General features: G+C 39.4%; 1 protein-coding gene across 4 annotated transcripts in view; it reads right to left on the minus strand.

Annotated features, from left to right (window-relative positions):
* Positions 1-215: 215 nt before the first annotated feature.
* MSANTD3 (Myb/SANT DNA binding domain containing 3) overlaps positions 216-14,716 on the minus strand; it is a 32,562-nt gene continuing 18,061 nt past the window's right edge. For all 4 annotated transcript variants that reach the window (XM_084619277.1, XM_084619280.1, XM_084619278.1 and 1 more), the window contains one exon: positions 216-10,024. In XM_084619277.1, the coding sequence (XP_084475403.1) occupies positions 9,615-10,024 (410 nt within the window). In that variant the 3' untranslated portion in view covers positions 216-9,614. The remainder of the gene's footprint in view (positions 10,025-14,716) is intronic.

Consider the following 14,716-nt stretch of genomic DNA (forward strand, 5'->3'; position numbering starts at 1 on the left):
AGAAATAGCTTTGGTGGTGTTTGAGGTACTAAAATACTAACTCAATACTTTACAAATAGGTAAGACAACTGAGGCAGCTAGATTAATAAAATCAGACTGGCTCAATGAAAAACTTCAGGCCAAAAAACGGTTTTGGTCCAATGAATAATATATAAGTTTCAATGTAGTTTTAAAAACTCACTGCATCTTCAATAAAAGCCAAAGACCACAAGAGATATAATCTAATACTCTGTTAAAATACATAGTATCAGAAAGAATTTACACATTTTCAGATATTTTTATAACAAACTTGCCAGTACTTAAATGCTAATTTTGTATTAGATGCTCACCAACTATAGAAGCACAAACACTGTACAATGTAATTTGTACATTGTTAAAATACAACAGACTCTAATATTACATAATAAATACAACCCAGTGTAAATTAAGAATGGCTGCCTGATGGTTTGACCAGTTGTGCAAGAAGCACTAAAAAGTGAGGCACCTAGATTCAAGTTTTCTCTTGGTATTCTCCAGCTCTTGGGCTGGCAGTATTTTGCCAATCACATTTTCAGACTCTGCATTATCTGTAGCACTCTCAGAACACAGTGAAAGTGCGCCATTTGGTTTTAAAAGATCATAACAGTCCCTGTGACCAAAGAGATTCCACAGCTGGTGAAACATAGGTGCAAAATAAGGTAAGTCTCTGCAGGATAAAATAAAATGAAAGCGGAGAGAACCTCTCATTATAACCTTCAACACCACCCTGAGTCGTTGCCATGGGAAAGGAAAAGCTGACTTGTCTGGGGGAAGGTAAGCCTTCTTAAAAAGGGGCCACCCCACTGTAGCTCTACAGGGCTGGCAGTATGGGTACTGATAGCATCAGCACATTTTAGAGACAAAAATTTTCACCCCAAGCATTCTTGCTTTTCTTCCCGTGCATATTCGGAATTGTAAACGATTCCATAAAAACTCATGGCACCTAACAGTCAAATGTATATTAAGTGATTCTCATTGGTTTGTCAGAGAATGCCTCAAAGATCACAGAAAGAAGTTAAAGAAAAACTACACGCAAAAATCATTTTACACAAGAGGGATTATTTTTGTTCCTTGTTGAGTGGAATTTTCAAAAGGTGCCTAAGAGAGTTAGGGCCCCATCTTGCACTGAAACTCAATGGGATCTGTGGGCATAAAGCTCTCACATTATTTTTGAAAATCCCAATCATAGTTTTGAAATGGTGGCTTTTCAAAAGCGTTGAGCACACACAACTCCAACGGACGTCAATGGGAGCTCAGCACCTATAGCTTTGCCAGTAATGCTGGATGCCACTCAGTCACAAAACAACACACTGACATTATTATTGAAAGGGCAAAAAAGAAAACATAAAAAAGAAGAGTTAATTAGGCTGATGTATTCTAATTCTGCAGGAACTGAATATCTTGATATTTGCATTTATGGTTTGGCTATTTTTCAGTAGGGATCTAAAACAATATGACACCTGGACAGCCAGGAACTGAAATAGTAAGAAAAGACCAGATCTCTCCTCATTTCCGCCTGAGACACTTAAAAATCAACAAGATGGACAATATAAAAATAAATACAAATATACACAGATGATAGAAACCCATAAAGGGTTGAAGTGGTAAGTAGAAAAAGCTTTTTAATATTATGCTGTTCATTTTGTTAACTTGCTTTAATATATACTATATACAGGGTGGGGGCTGCTAACGTCATTTGCCATTTGTTAGAGTGTGTCTACTTCAATAGCAGTTGCCAAGATAATAGTGAGAATGAAAGCATGGTGTATATTAGGTATTGGGTAAGTGGTATGATTAATGTAAGTGACCTAAAACTGTACTTCTTACTCTAATGGAATCTTTATTAATTGCTATTCTTATTAGTTGAGTGCAGTCTATATACTTTGCATTGTAATCAGTCTGGAGGTTTGGAAGAGGTTAATCCACACTGCTTTATAATCGATTATAAAAAACATAATTGTTTAGTGCCCAGAAGCCTCTGGACAACTTAGTAGGAAAATAATGAATAGCGATGGACCAAATTCAGCTCACAGCTCTTTCCATACAAACTAACGGGCATCATTGGGATTACATAGGTCTAACTGAGAGCAGGCAATATTCAGTTGTCTTGAACTCAGTCTGAAAGTGAAGTTAAAAAAAACAGATACAGTACTAAGAAGGAATGAGACAGTAGTAGACATATAGCTATTAGCAGCTTATTGATAACACCTCAAACCATGCCACCTTATCAGTGAGACGCATAGACTCGTACATATTTAATGACAATAAAACTGACCCCTGTAGGATGATGGGCCTCCATGCTTATAAAACTGAAATTGGGCAATAATTGGATAGGACATTGTGGTTTCTTGAGCAGAGGCTGACCCACAGTATATTTTCATTAGGTCAACACTACTCTCCATCAAGGAAGCACTGATGATGACTTCCATCACAGGGGAAATTCAGTTTGGAGTAAAACACCAAATCTATCAAATAACCCACTTGATGTATACTTTCTGTAACATAATGGGTGGAGTTTATGGATTTGACAGTATCCAAAAGATCTTTAGGAAACATATAGGATTTCTTACTGGTGTAATACTTCAAACTTCCCCAGGATCAACAGTCTTGGGTATTCAAAAATTAACAAGCTGAGGAGCTCATCAAGTTCAGAAATAATTTCTTTGGAATACTTAGATGGTTAGTTCAACAGTTTTTAATCAAAGACCTCACTGAGAGTAACAGGTTAAGTATCCAAAGTCCTGGACTGAACTGCTGCAGAATGCATCTGACGTTACAAAACATTGATCCTATTCCCCTATATTTGACTACTGCCAAAGAAACATAGAGTACCCGGCCATGACTGGGCCAAATGAATCTCCCAGTCAGATTCCTGTGATGCAGTCTATATTCTGGAGTAAGTCTGGTTAAAAAAAATAATAAACCCACCTTACACAGCTGGGTGGTTTTATATTCTATCACTGTACCTACCACCTTGTTGGTGTTGCACAAATAATAAATAATTATAACTTGGTATTTAACACCAACTTCTGATACAGGATATTCAAGAATGGCCCTAGATCTCTGAGAAGGGCTCAAAGATGGGAATGACATGGTACAAATTATATGTAATGTGAACCCACTTCTGTCCTCCCCTCATGACAACAAACATGGCTAAATAGGGATTTTAACCTCCAGAGCCAGGAACTGAGCAATATAGCCCGTAGTATGCCTATAAAGCATAACAAAGAAAGCAAACACACTTACAATTCCAAAGTACATAAAAACAAACAAATCATGTATCTAATTAAATAATAAACACTATCTAAAATCTAGCTGACTTTAGTTCTGATTTTTTTTAAGGGAGAGAATTCTGTAGTTTCTGTCTAGTCTGCTTTTAGCAGGGAAAGGAAGGGGAAAAGATGATTTCTAGCTATTCTAAAATATTGGGAAGTTTCTTCAAGATCAGTCAGAAGACTGGACAAAGATACTGTTCAGTTCTTATCCATCTGATCATCCACTGTGACCCCAACTGCATTCCCCCATCAACACAGCTGATTATCTCCCTTAACTGTCCAATAGGCCCCCCTCCTCATTCTCTTTCCTTGATTGTTGTGCCCAGCACATTTGGCAGCTTGCCTGCTAGACTCCAACTATCAGAGAAATGATTCTCAAATACCTTTGGCACACAGAATGCATTCTGGGGCATACAACCATCAAACATACATAATTTCCATTCAGTATAATTTGGGGACGAGTAGAAAAGTCTAGCACTTTTAGCAGCCAGTTATTGTTACTGCCAGAAAGGGTAGGTACCTAGATCCCCAAAGAAAAGTTGACCAGAGGCTGGGTATGAGGGATATGTAGTCCATCTTCTCAAAGGAAAGCTGTTTTGAGGAGGGTGGAGAAAGGGGAGCCTTCGACATCTGAGAATGTCTTAGGACCATGTTTGTAGGTGCAGAGCAATTCAGCTGACACATACTGATAGCCAGATTAGGTGGGTCTCTTTATAATCAGCTCAGAAATCAACACTCAGCGGCTCTCTGAGACAGGAGAGCTAGAGGTAGATAAAAGGAAGTCCTGCAAGGAGAAACCACAGAATTAAGTCAGTTTGAGAAGAAGCTAGGAAAATTGTCTGTGGTGAACTCTTTGCATTCCTGACCCAGAGCTTTGTTTGGTATGGTTAGTGTCTCAGACAAAATACAAATAAAATAAAAAATACAAACAAAGGCAAACCTTGGGAATATGTTTTTTTAGGAAAGACTATACTGTGAGGACATATTGTGGATCTGGCCCATTCACAAACTCCCTTGAAAGATAAACTGCTGGCACTAGAGGAAAGAACTTTGGTATCCCATGGAGTATATCAAACACAGTGCAGCCAGAGGGAGAAGACTCGAGGTACTGAAGGGAGGAAGCAATGGACTGTGAGAACGTTGTAGTGAGGGAGGCATCAACAAATGTGTCTAAGTATCTGAAATTTTGTAGGCATATCCAGTGTGGAAACAAACAGAACCTTCACAACTTCTAATTAGCACTGAAATGGTAAGAAAGGTAGTAACTTTACTTTAAAAGCTTTTAAAGAGAAGTTTCTCTTATTTGCTGTACTCTTTTGCCCTAGCAAATATTAAATTTGTTTCGTGCTACCAATGTGAATGATGATATGGTAGAAATCTTAATGCCTTCAGCACTACAATGATAAAACATTCAGAGCCACAACCCGTAATTTTTTTTTTTTTTGCTCTTTTATTATGCCATAAAGTCTATCTACATTCCCCTGGGTACTTGCTTTACATCTAAGTGAACTGACTTGTTCTGTGCAATTCCATGTTTAAAAAAAATATAAAAAAAGCAAGATCCCCCTGGTATTCAAAAGCACCAAAATAATTCTATGAGTTTGGAAGAGCAAAGAGCACTGTGCATGTTTCTACTGGCATAAAATTGGTAGTTCTTTTATTTTTACAGTTGGCAACAAGTTCTCTTCATTCTTCAAAATTATTGACCATCTGCCTTGTATAAAATTTCTTAAATCATGTTAACATTTCTCTCATATTATTCTACCATCTTTTTATTGTGTTTGTTTTACTAATCTAAATATATTAATTTTAGTAATGCATTAATACTCACATTACAAAGATATTGTGGTTACCTCTTTATATCTGACCGGAGACAGAAAGAGAAGAAAAGGTGGATGGTGTCCAAAGTATTTACAGAAAGGCATGTACAGTGAGATAGTTTGATAATGAGACAGACAGCAAGAACTCCACTGAGTAAGGACACAAAGTATGAAAAACACAAAGTGTAACTGCTATCTATGCCTGACACATACAAAACATCTTTGAATAAGCTACCCACATGTAGGAAACCACAGGACTGAACTTATGGTGGACTTTACTAGTTTGGCACACAAATAAAACATGCATCAGAAGAATTATGGAAAAAATATGTCTTTAGGAGGAACTGTTCAAAATTTGAGACTAAAAAAACAAAAACAAGTAAGGAGGAATGGAAATGAAACAAGAGAGAAACAATACAACAGGTCCTAGAGATATTAGGGGGGAAAAAGATTATTCCACTTGAATGGTGAGGCCTATGAGTAGGGCTCTAGAGGAGGAACTTTCCATGTGAATCCTTCATGGAGATTCCTCCCACATCATCCAAGGATCAATGGAAGGCTAGGGCCATCTATGCAGACACTGCTGCTGAACCAGCTCTGGTTCTGAGGGAGGGCTCAGCTGAAGAGATAACATACAGCCCAGGGCCATAGTCTTTCCTGTCTGAGCTCTGCAGAGCTGGACTGGAAACAACATTTCCCTCCACTCCCTTCTTTCTTCTAGGTTGCCCAGTCTTCCCCACTTCCTTTGCCAAGTCCCCGAAGTGCCCCTCATGGGGTCTTGCGGAATGTGTAAGTGACTGTGCTATGCAGTAAGTGGAGCCGATTTTCCATGCAGAAAGGAGAAGATCTATGCAAGGACGATCCACTCTGTGCACAGATCTTGGGTTGAGTATGATCAAAGCCAAAGGCAGAAAAGAGCAAAATGAGATTCTAACCTGGAAATATGAAAGCTTGTATTGCTGGGGAATAATAAATGAAACAGATCTTGAGAGACAGAAATTTTGAAACAATGCAGAAAAAGACTTACATGTGACAGTGGATAGCAAGTTAGATGAGCTCCCATTTGATATGGCAGTAAAAAAAGTCAATGTGATAGTGGACAGTATAAGCAGATGCATCATGTCATGGCCAGAGAGAGGACAGTTTCTCTCTGTATGAACAAACAGACCACAACTGGAACTCTGGGCCAAATACCTCACTGGTATAAGATATCATCCTTGGAGTTAAACCAGGGATAATTTTGGCCCATCATGTTCAGTTCTGGGTACTTTAATACTAGAGAGATGTAAACAATTTGGAGGAAATTCAGAGAAGAGAAACAAATAGTTTAGGGCTGCTGGGATTTACTTATGAGAAAAGATTTAGAAAAAACCTAAGAATCTTGGCCAAACAGCTAGTGGAGGATATTAGGATGTAAGCCAGAAAGAAGAGAGAGGAACAACTTTTAGTGTTTTCCAAGGGTATATATATTAGGACTAAAGAGGATAGACCCAAACAAATGACAATTTAAGCTTAATACCAAGGGGAAATTCCTAGCACTGAGGTCTATTTTACTAGGTAATAATCAATCTCTTAGCCAAGTGGTGGAAACCCCATCACTCAAGTCATTTAAAACTAGCCTAGATAAAGTACTCAATAAAGGGAATAATCATTCTGTAAGTCTAGCTGGATCCTTCTATTCCAAGTGTGGGTGGCTATATGATCAGTAAGACTTCCTTATATAAATAATGTTCCAATGTCCCCAGACATCTTGTGGTACTCAATACCATGTCCCTAGGCATAATACTCACATTAGCTATCCTTTCCTTAAGCTCTTTATCTTGGTTCTTTCCAATCCTTCTGCTATACGTTTTTACAACAGTGACTGAATTCAAAGTCCCTCTTGCCCACTCTAAATGCCGTACATTTTGGTTTCATAATTAATACAAGCACTTCTCTGTGCGAATAAGGCTCTAAGAGCGTATATCCAATCTGAGACATCACCAATTTGGTAATCTGAAAATATGCATAATTTAAATGAATTTATTTGGAATATAAAAATAAAAACAACGTATCTCATCAGCAGTGCTATCACCATAAAGAGTAAAAAAGGAGGTGATATCACAATCTCCTTGGAGCATGCTGTATTGTCTTCTAGGCCCAACCCCTTCAAATCCACATTCTCTCTTCACTCCTGCTCCCTCCCCAACTCTCAAGATGTCTCTTTTCCTCACCTTCTGATACCATTTTTATGCTGTGTAGTTTTGAGTGGTTTTCAGTCAGTAGCAGTATGAGAAGGGCCTTGTCAGTGTGACACTAATATATATTCTCCTCCATCCCACCTTTTATCATAGGTGAATGGGCCATCACCATCTCCATTCAAAGCATTCTCACCCCCTAAACCACAGATCATGACCTCAGACCAAGAATTGTCCTCTGCAATCCCAATTCTCCTCTTTAATTCCCCCTACCCAGAGTCATAGATTATTGCCCCACACTCCAACATTGTGTTCCTTTCAGGCCAACAGAATTAGTACCCCTGACCCCACTGTCTTCTCCTTCCTACAGCCAATTTGCCAGAAGAGGGAGTCCATCCACACTAAGAATGGGATTTTGCTCCCCAATAGAACTGCCCCCTTTAGATTTCATACCAGACTCATGTTTGTACCTGCTGCATGTCTGCCAGAACTGATTTTTTTCAATCATTCAGGAGGAGCAGCACTGAAATAGCACTACTCTCTTCACTTTCACCCCTAACGTGCAGACAGCATATTATGACTGACAGGAGCAAAGCCTACAAGTATGCATCAGCAGCAGGGAAAAGTGACCAAGAGAAAAATAAATATGAAAGCTTGCAGCAGGAAGGCAATCTAGAGAAGAGGGAGGATGGCACCTTTTAAAATTTGTTTTCATTTGAAAAATACTGCTAATATACGGTTTTCTTTTCCAATTATCTGTGGGGAAAATACATTTAAAATAATGGAACTCTCACTTTTATAACTGAATAAAAAATAAGGGGTTTTCTGCTTATTCTTTGTCACTTATTTAAAATGCCTCTCCCCCCAAAAAAACACCTTTTCAGATAGAGGAAGATCCTTTAGAATAAACCTCTAAATTTGTTCTAAAATGTGCACTTTAATACTTTACCCTTGGTTTCGTATTGCCCATTTCCCAGCCCTTGTCTTCTTTAGACTAAGATCTTCAGGGTGGGGGCAATCTTTTATTATGTGTCTGTGTAGCACCTATCACAAGAGGGCACCAATTTCTGTTGAGGCCTCTAGGTGCTATTCTGATACATATAAGTAAATAAAGACAACAGGAATCCCTGGTTGATAGCAGAGGCAGGGGTGGCTCTGGGCTGATGTGTGGAACACAGCCAAGCAGACAGAATTCACAGGTATAGGGCACTGCACTAAGTGAAAATCGGCCTTTACCTCTATAAGTATGTTGAGTTGGTGAGAAAAGAGCAGGATCCACAACAGACGTTACTTCTAATTAGGAACAAGATCCAAATCCATTAGCTGGCTGCTGGCAGGAATTACTTGTTGGCGAGATAGCCAGCTGCTTCTTAAGAGTTACACGAAGCAGTGGAAAAGCTTTTATCACAGAATGATGTCAGGTGTACAGTACAGTTAAGACACTGGCTTATTTCTCTAGCAGCTGCAGTAGCATGCTTTCCTCACATACATAGTTCCTGAATATACATCTGGGTGATAGGATAGTACTGAGGGAGGGGAGCCAAAAGTAGCTACTTCTGGGAAAATATCCTCTTCTTTCCCTCTTTCCAACAGTTATGGCCCTAGTAGCTAGCAAGCCAGTGCCCAACCGTCGTCCCAATCAGCCAGCTGGTTGGAGGTTTTGATTTCCTTTCCCTGCAAATTACCTACTAGAATGCTCCTCTTGTCTCCTCACTGGCTCCTTCATTTTCACTTACCTGCTGCAGAGGAGGAATAATAAATAAAATAATAATAAAAAAGAAAGACGGGGGAGGGGATTTCCTCTATGTCCCTGTATAGCAATTGGGTTACTGCCTGTCAAGTATCTGCTGTGTTCAGTGTGAGAACAAAGAATGACTCCAACCCCTGCCTTCAACCAGGAAATGGAGGAAAGGGCTAGAAAACAAGCAACATAATTTAAAGTGTAAAGTTGTAAAGCCGAAGTTTTAAAACATACTCAAATTTCAGGTGTGTCTACTCTATGGGAACTTTCTATATTTAAAAAGGGCAGTTGGAAGTTGAGAGAGGAACAAATGTTATGCTCACAATTCACAAGTACTACTGTGCATATCTGAAACTCAAAGAAGATACAATTTACTTTCAGAGCTCACCCACAAATGAACTATAGAACTTTCCCTTATTAGACTCATCCAATCTGTATTCCTAGATGGTATTAAGGAGTCCAAACATGTTCACTATTGACTGAACATCCATTCTGTCACACTACATTAATTTTAATAGACCCTCTTGCCAATACACCTTAGTAACAATGTGCTCAATCTGATTTTCTCTGCCCACCATAAATTCTAGGGCGAATTAGGAAAGGGTCTGTTAAAGGATGATACAGGCCATTCTTTTGTGATGGTCTGCAGTTTTCTCTCCCAATACATTTTCTTTTTATTTAGCACTTCCATTTTTATCCTGTGTTCCTCTTCAGCCATCTCACACTCCCTTTCTATCTGTTGTATTTTTGCCACATGCACTTCATTCATTTGTATCAGCTGCAGTTGTAAAATTGACATTTGCTGGTGATGCTCTTCCTCATGCATCTTTTTCAAAGCACCCTCCTGAGTGGCTTTACTTCGGTAGTTTTTATTCGCTGTTATTCTGACAGCTGAACATGAGGGCTCAGGTTGGGAGGTGCCTTCACATATTGGGAAATGTACTATCTCTTTCTCTTCATCACACAGTTCTCTGTTTGAGACAGCAAATGATTCTGCAAAAAACAGCAAAAAAATGGTAAGATACCCTCTTTTTTTCAAACAGCGTGATTGTGTAAGGAATAACACAGTCATCAGTCAACACATGCATATCTTGTGCTTCTGTAATGTAATGTAGGCGCCACCAGGTGATACAGTTATCTAAATATTTAGCATTCCCTTTATATTTTGACAGAGCATATGATAAGATCTTCAGTCTTTCTCCTACAATTGTATCTGAGGTAAGGAAGCACTGGCTCTTACACTAAACTAGAGATTTAGTATGCTATTTATCCCTTAGGCACCACTCCCGTAAACCCCAGAAGTATGCATTTTTAAATCGATTTATGTAGCACCCAATTACATCAACCTTACCTTGAGATGTGCCTTATTAGTGCCATTGAAATAAATAGGACTATTTGTTCAACAAAACACTACTGAGACTAAAGGCGTTAGGAAATAGGAGTACTGTTACAGATCATCACCGTGTGTGTACCATAAATAGAATATTAACAATTACAAAAACAAACAGACCACTTTGTTTAGAGAAATATTAGGTAACAATGAAGTCAACTTTTTCTTTTTAGCGGGGAATACCAAGTTACAGGACAATCCTTCTTACACAACCCAAGGCACATTGTCTCACCTTATTTGTGCAAAGAACTATATTTAGACAACAAAAGCAATGCAAATCCATTATACTTATTTCATTTGGTATTTTTTTTAAAATAGTAATATTTCTTTAGCAGGTGAGTGCATTCTCTCTTAGCAGTGAATAAATGGTAACCAAATGCTATGGTAATAAAAATAAGTAATAATCACTACGTATCTCCCCTTTCTCTAATTTTACTGGGTATGTACGAGATACACTTTTTATAACACTTTTTTAGTCATTTATTTAATTTGGTCAATTGTTTCATTTCCAGTGACAAGCAACCAATACTCTAGTGCAGGGGCGGCCAACCTGTGGCTCCGGAGCCACGCGCGGCTCTTCAGAGTTAATATGCGGCTCCTTGTGCAGGCGCCGACTCCGGGGCTGGAGCTACAGGTGCCAACTTTCCAGTGGGCCGGGGGGTGCTCACTGCTCAACCCCCGGCTCTGCCACAGGCCCCGCCCCCACTCCACCCCTTCCCGCCCCCTCTCCTGAGCCTACAGTGCCCTCACTCCTCCCCCTTCCCACCCCCGAGCCTCCTGCACGCCACGAAACAGCTGATCAGGAGGTGTGGGAAGGTAAGGAGGGGGCAGGGCTGCCAGTGGGTGGGAGGTGCTGGGAGTGTGGGTGGGGGAGATGATGGGAGGCTGCTGACCTATTACTGTGGCTCTCTGGCAATGTACATTGGTAAATTCTGGCTCCTTCATAGGCTCAGTTTGGCCACCCCTGCATCTACTAACCGATGAGAGATTAATTCTTTATTTCTTTGAATAAGACCATCTCTACCAGTGGCTCTTTTGGTTTTCAAGTGTATCTCAGTGCTTTCATAAATTGGAGCAATGCATTATTGCGTAAAAATAGATCTAGTGGCCCCTTCAAAGCTCCCTTCTGTGCCATACTAATCAGAGCCAGTGAAGGAACTAATTCCTTATAATGCAAGGGGTATAGTAGATGCCCTCCTGCAGGGTCACCCCACCTGTACTCTCAATGAATAAAGGCCGGCCTTGCTACTGCTCATCTTCTCTCACAAATGTCTCAAGTATTCTTCCATGCTGCTTCTTTCAAAATATATCTGCCAGCCTTCCATCTCATTCAAATCCTTCCTAAAACCCCTCTCAGTACATAGTTTACCAAAAATGTGTTTTAACACCTTTCTTGACCTATCAGGACATATGTATGTCTAACCTGAAGCAATGTTTAATCGTGTCTTTAGCCTATGCCCTTCCTTGCCCCTTTTCTTCCAGGTTGTAACTTCACTTGTCCCTAGGACTATAATCTAAACAGAAGCTTTTTGGAGCATGGACTTGTCTTATGTTTCCTGTGAAGTATATACCACACTTGTGTATACTACAAAATAAAATAATAAATACTAATAATCTTGTAGAAATACTGGAAATCAGTGATTTTATCTGGAAAGCAACTGACTGATTAAGTGGAGTTATATCTAAGTAGTAATGAAAAAGGATTATTTTTGTACATTATGTAAGTGGCTTCAAGCCATCTGTGCACTTTCAGTGGAATATATTTTATTCATTTCCCCTCTAGAAGCACAGGTAATAGATTTTATTTTGGCAGTGGAACTGCGTGCATGGGCGGTGAGAAATGCTGGGGCTATTTGTCTTCTCATGGCACTGGAGCAGGAAATAGCTCACTAGGCAATTTGTTTAAAGATTTGGATCACCACCCAGTCTCTTAAAAAAAAAATTAACCAGTGAAGCTCAGAAAACTGTCTGAATTTCAAGAAGTTTCAGTATGCCAAACCAATGTCCCCAAATCTGTTGTCCTTTCGATAAGCTAAAATGAGATAGCGCTAGAGTTTGTTTATCCTATTCTAATAGGACTGGAGTTTTGGTGCCTGGAAATCAATATTATTTCCATTTGTATTCAATAAAATGGCACTTTCTGTGACAAATCGTGCAACAGAAAAGGATCTACAGAATGGGAAACTGTTTAGCTGCTGTGGATGAATGATAACCATTAAGATGGTAGTCTGGCTCGTTCACTAGTTCAAGAGGTAGGAAATCTTTCAGGGTGAGTAGCACCTCTATCTCACAGGATGTAACATCTTCTAGTTTTTATCCCACACTCTTTCTGTAGGAGGTTGAATACCACAACTGAGATATTTACCTGAGTGGAGAAGAGGGATAAATGAGTCAATATTTTAAAAAATCAGGGACAAAAAGGATTGGCAGTTTCAAAGTTTAAAGTGCACTAGTGCGCTACACTATTACATCAAGTCTTCATGGTGCCACAGGATGGAGAAGGAGATGACATGTTTAAGGTGAGCTATTTACAAGAGAGAGTGCCAGGGTCAACATACTAACCTTTGGTTCAAGTTGCATTACATTTTTATATTGAAAAGGTTTACTTAAGAATATAAGAATGGCCACACTGGGTCAGACCAAAGGTCCATCTAGCCTAGTATCCTGTCTTCCGACAGTGGCCAATGCCAGAGGTCCCAGAGGGAATGAACAGGTAATCATCAAGTGATCCATCCCCCTTCGCCCATTCCCAGCTTCTGGCAAACAGCGGCTAGGGACACCATTCCTGCCCATCCTGGCTAATAGCCACTGATGGACCTATCCTCCATGAACTTATCTAGTTATTTTTTGAACCCTGTTATAATCTTGGCCTTCACAATTTACTTTGGCAAAGAGTTCCACAGACTGACTGTGTGTTGTGTGAAAAAATACTTCCTTTTGTTTGTTTTAAACCTGCTGCCTACTAATTTCATTTGGTGACCCTTAGTTCTGGTGTTATGAGAAGGAGTAAATAACACTTCCTTATTTACTTTCTCCACACCAGTCATAATTTTATAGCCCTCTATCAAATCCTGAGTTAGTAGTCTGTTTTCCAAGCTGAAAAGTCCCAGTTTTATTAATCTCTCCTCATAGAGAAGCCATTCCATATCCCTAATCATTTTTGTTGCCCTTTTCTGAACCTTTTCCAATTCCAAGATAGCTTTTTTGAGATGGGGTGACCACATCTGCACACAGTATTCAAGATGTGGGCATACCATGGATTTATATAGAGGCAATATGATATTTTCTGTTTTATTATCTATCCCTTTCTTAATGCTTCCCAACATTCTGTTCACTTTTCTGACTGCTGCTGCACATTGTGTGGATGTTTTCAGAGAACTATCCACAATGACTCCAAGATCTGTTTCTTGAGTGGTAACAACTAATTTAGACCCCATCATTTTATATGTATAGTTGGGATTATGCTTTCCAATGTGCATTACTTTGCATTTATCAACATTGAATTTCATCTACCATTTTGTTCCCCAGTCACCGAGTTCTGTGAGATTTTTTTGTAGCTCTTCACAGTCTGCCTGGGACAACTATCTTGAGTAGTTTTGTATCATCTGCAAATTTTGGCACTCATTGTTTACCCCTTTTTCCAGATCATTTTAGTAACATCACTATTTACCTCTCTCCGTTCTGAAAACTGACCATTTATTCCTACCCTTTGTTTTCTATCTTTTAATCAGTTACCAACTCATGAGAGGACCTGTCCTCTTATCCCATGACAGCTTACTTTGCTTAAGAGCCTTTGGTGAGGGACCTTGTCAAAGGCTTTCTGAAAAATCTAAGTACACTATATCCACTGGATTCCCCTTGTCCACATGTAATAGATTGGTGAGACATTATTTCCCTTTACAAAAAAAACCATGTTGACTCTTCCTCAACCAATTATGTTCATCTATGTGTCTGACAATTTTGTTCTTTACTATAGTTTCAACCAGTTTGCCCAGTACTGAAGTCAGGCTTATCGGCCTGTAATTAATTGCCAGGATCACCTCTGGAGCCCTTTAAAAAAATTGGCGTCACATTAGGTATCCTCCAGTTACTGGGTACAGAAGCTGATTTAAATAATAGGTTACAGACTACAGTTAGTAGTTCTGCAATTTCACATTTGAGTTCCTTCAGAACTCTTGGGTGAATGCCATCTGGTCCTGGTGACTTATCGCTGTTTAGTTTACCTATTTGTTCCAAAACCTCCTCTAATGACAGCTCAATCTGGGACAGTTCCTCAGATTTGTCACCTAAAAAGA

This window comes from Lepidochelys olivacea (genome assembly GCF_965140295.1).
Source record: "Lepidochelys olivacea isolate rLepOli2 genome assembly, chromosome: 2".
Taxonomy (NCBI): Eukaryota; Metazoa; Chordata; order Testudines; family Cheloniidae; genus Lepidochelys; species Lepidochelys olivacea.